At 26.2% G+C, this 4,156-nt stretch overlaps 1 protein-coding gene across 1 annotated transcript in view; it reads left to right on the top strand.

Annotated features, from left to right (window-relative positions):
* Positions 1–2,835: 2,835 nt before the first annotated feature.
* The window catches only part of LOC105126426 (programmed cell death 2 C-terminal domain-containing protein), a 5,138-nt gene continuing 3,817 nt past the window's right edge, over positions 2,836–4,156 (top strand). Inside the window, exons 1-4 of the mRNA XM_011027293.1 lie at positions 2,836–3,114; positions 3,225–3,308; positions 3,399–3,496; positions 3,611–3,891. Of these exons, the coding sequence (XP_011025595.1) occupies positions 3,013–3,114; positions 3,225–3,308; positions 3,399–3,496; positions 3,611–3,891 (565 nt within the window). The 5' untranslated portion in view covers positions 2,836–3,012. The remainder of the gene's footprint in view (positions 3,115–3,224; positions 3,309–3,398; positions 3,497–3,610; positions 3,892–4,156) is intronic.

The raw sequence follows: 4,156 nt of genomic DNA, 5'->3' as shown, positions 1-4,156 counted from the left end.
TTCAGTTGAAAAAAAATATATTTATAGTTAATAAGATAAATTAAAAACATAATTAAAATGATAAATAAAATAGAGATGCTAACGCTAATTAAATAATAAAATGAGAAGATAATCATCCTAGTAAAATCAAGTGATAAATGCAAATGTTTTATACTAGTTGTCCATTTTATTTTACCCTTTTTCATTTATTTTATGTTAGAGGTTAATTTCCATGACTAATAACAAACAATTTTTGTTTAAATACAACATTTTCATATAAAATATAAGAGAAAAAAATATAGATATATTATAATAATATCTTTAAAGAATTATGAGATTAAAGAAAAGCATTTAAAAAGATTAATTATCATTTTAAAAAGTTTAGCCAAATAGTTCTAAAATTAAGAGAGAGTATATTAATCAAGTAAGAAAACACAATGAAAAAAAAAAAGAAGAGAGAGAGAACAATTTATGTTTATTGGAAGGCTAAACTTGTTCTTGATTTTTGTTTTAGAAATGGATCACATGTTATTTATATTTTATTTTTATAAATTAAGTAGTCAGTATAAAATATAAGAGAAAAAAATATAGATATATTATAATAATATCTTTAAAGAATTATGAGATTAAAGAAAAGCATTTAAAAAGATTAATTATCATTTTAAAAAGTTTAGCCAAATAGTTCTAAAATTAAGAGAGAGTATATTAATCAAGTAAGAAAACACAATGAAAAAAAAAAAGAAGAGAGAGAAAACAATTTATGTTTATTGGAAGGCTAGACTTGTCCTTGATTTTTGTTTTCGAAATGGATCACATGTTATTTATTTTTTATTTTTATAAATTAAGTAGTCAGTTACTTGTAATAGCAGGTGACTTGTTATTGCAGGTGATTTGAAAATTATGATGAAAGTTTTTTTATTTAAAAATATCTTTAAAACACTTTAAAAAGATTAATAAATTTATTTTCAATCTCCAAAAACCCTAAAATCACTTTAAAATATAAAAATTAATTAAATACAAAATAAACAAAACTCAATCAACCTTTCCCATATCACCTCTATTTAACTCCTCTTAGGAAAACAAACCCTTTAAAATAAAAATCAGGCCTTCTAATGGAAAATGGTCAACCAAGATCTTTTTTTTTTTTTATGACCTTTTCTCTTGTTCCTTAATATCCAAAGAACCTAAAAATATCTTTAAAACACTTTAAAAAAATTAATAAATTTATTTTCAATCTCCAAAAACCCTAAAATCACTCTAAAAAATAAAAATTAATTGAATACAAAATAAACAGAACTCAATCAACCTTTCCCATATCACCTCTATTTAACTCCTCTCAGGAAGACAAACCCTTTAAAATAAAAAAAAATAAAAATCAGGCCTTCTAATGGAAAATGGTTTTTTTTTATGACCTTTTTCTCTTGTTCCTTAGTATCCAAAGAATGAAAAATTAATTATCAAATAACAAGGAATAAATAATTGGAAAACAAAAGCTTTAAAAATTAAACTGAAGTTTTCAATGACAAAATAGTAATGAAGCCTTTTTCTCTTTCAAATTCAATTCCTTTTGATTTTGCCAAATTTATGTCCAATCAATTTCATGATGTTTAAAATTCTGTACAATGTGAGATAATGAAAAATGGAAGGAATATGTTAAAAAAAATAAAATAAAAAATACAATGATAATACAACATGAAAGAATGGGATTGTGAATATTATAAAAAAAGAGGAGCACATTGTTAAAACCCAACAGTGAAACATCCCTATGTTTTATTTTTTTATATAGTTTATAATATAATTATAACATAATTTATAATATAATTATAATGTAAAAGAATTATTGGACATGAAAAATATTAATTTTCTTGCATGTTAGTGAGATTTGCAATTAAAAAAATAAAATTCACTAGCCCCTTGACACGCGGTTTTTTCTTCGTCTTTTTTTTTCGTTCTTGTATATACAAAGGTTTTTACTTCGAATTTTCACGTCCGAATCCTGGAATGAATGAAATGAAATTTGATAACAAGAGGTGCTGCATTTTGAGCTTACCACTGAAAATAAAAAGAAACAAGATTTTTTTTTTTAAAAATTAATATAAGATGTATTATTATAGTTTTTTTCCGGATAATATAAAAAAGAATTAATCATTCAGCCAATCATTTTTTTTAATTTAAAATTATTAACAATGCTAGAGCATTGTTAGTATTTTTATAGTAAAAACAAATTAAATTATATAAAAACTAATTTAATATAATCATGTAAACTTAACAGATTCAAATTTAACTTGACTATAAAAACATAAAATTTTAAGATGTTATATTTTTTTAAACTAAAAATACAACTCAAATCAATTTAAATTAATTAATTAAATCTATAACTCATATTAGAAAATCAATATATCTTTATAAAAAATAAATTAAAATTAAAATATAAAATTTAATTCTTAATTATTTTAATATTAAAAAATAAAAATAAAAAAATTAATTAGAAAAAAAATAAAACTAAAAAAACAACCCAAAACAATTTAGATTAATTAATTAAATCTATAACTCATATTAGAAAATCAATATATATTTATAAAAAATAAATTAAAATAAATTATAAAATTTAATTTTTAATAAATTTAATAATAAAAAATAAAATTAAAAGAATTAAAATACTGTTCCAATTAACTATGATCTGTGAGGAGGTGAATAATCAACTCCTTGCTATTTTAATTATTTTAATTTTTATTAATTAATTAATAATTAGTATACAACTAATAAAGAAAATCAAATCTTTTAATTTAATAGGAACTGAATAAAGAGCAAAATAAATAAATAAAGAAAAAAAAAAACAGAGTATAAAATTAAAACGGTGCGTTGGTAGCGGTGTTATGTTGTTATTCTGATACGGAAACCAGCGGCAACCGCCGTTCCAAGAAAGGGCAGAAGCCTCGAAGTAAACTTCGCTAGTTTCATGGTTTTCTGCAGCTAAATTTAGGTCGTTTCTTTAGTAACGGAGGAAGAGTTAAAGAAAAGTAAAAGAGAGTGATGGGTGGTGGTGGTGGAGTACTGCTAGGCATGCCTGGACCATGGGCTGATGATAATCGGGAACCATCTGATTTTTACACTTCCAAAATCGGTGGACTCCCTGTAAGTCTTTTTTCTTTTTCTTCAAAATATCCCCTTCACTTAATCTTACTTTGCTATTTACGTATTTATTTATTGAATGAATTGTAAGCATTCTTTCTCTTACTAAACAGGATTGGCCTTTTCCTGCCGAGAACTTAGCACCCAATTTGCTTATTTGTGGTGCTTGTGGAAGTAAGCTCTGTCTTGTTGCCCAGGTTTGTCTTTGCATATATTTTTGAAAGTGAATTGATGGGTCTTTTCTGGAGAATTATTTTTGTTAAAAAAGTTTTGTACTTTCTCTCTAGGTTTACGCTCCAATTTCTAGTGGAACTTTAAACATTGAAGATCGAACTATTTTAGTGTTTGGTTGTATAATGCCAAATTGTGGGAACACCCCTCTTAGGTATTTTCAGTTTCAGTATTCTGTTAATCATTTGATTTTTTTTCCCCATCTACAATGTTGTCTGATTTGATGTGGTAGTTATTAGTATTATTTGTTTGATTCTGTTGTTTGCAGCTGGCGAGCTCTTCGTGTTCAGAAAGTGGACAGTGAGAGAGAGTCATCTGTGAGTACAGAAGAAGTGGTCCCGTCAACTCCACCAGTGTCAGTTTCAAAAACTAACTGGCTGGATGATGATAGTGATGAAGACATTGATCTTGAAGCTCTGAGTAAAGCGCTTTCTGAGGCTGGAACATTGGCTTCTCACTCCAAGAAAAAAGATGGGAACCGACGATCCGAGTCTGTTGTAAAGAATTCCACTTTGGTGGCAAGGACAGGAGTAGACATGGAAACGCCTGGTAAAGTTTTTTTTATGGGATTAGCCTTGACATGTCATCAAAAATCCGCGTGATTATGATATGGTAATTGTAAATTCATAACTTTGCATCAGCCTCATTCATTCTAACCAAGGTAACTTTGTTCCGAATGGGTCTGACAAGAGAGTGATTGCCATGGTTGATAAGGGTAAATCTTTTCTTTCTTCCTCATGCCAAGAGTCTGTTAAGCATTTGCTTCTTTTCAATATTTGGCGACTTCTTGTCTAACTTTTGCTTTTAACCCCAC

The sequence above is a fragment of the Populus euphratica genome, unplaced genomic scaffold (genome assembly GCF_000495115.2).
Source record: "Populus euphratica unplaced genomic scaffold, PopEup_1.0 scaffold78.1, whole genome shotgun sequence".
NCBI lineage: Eukaryota > Viridiplantae > Streptophyta > Magnoliopsida > Malpighiales > Salicaceae > Populus > Populus euphratica.
This window is presented reverse-complemented; position numbering and strand designations above follow the sequence as displayed.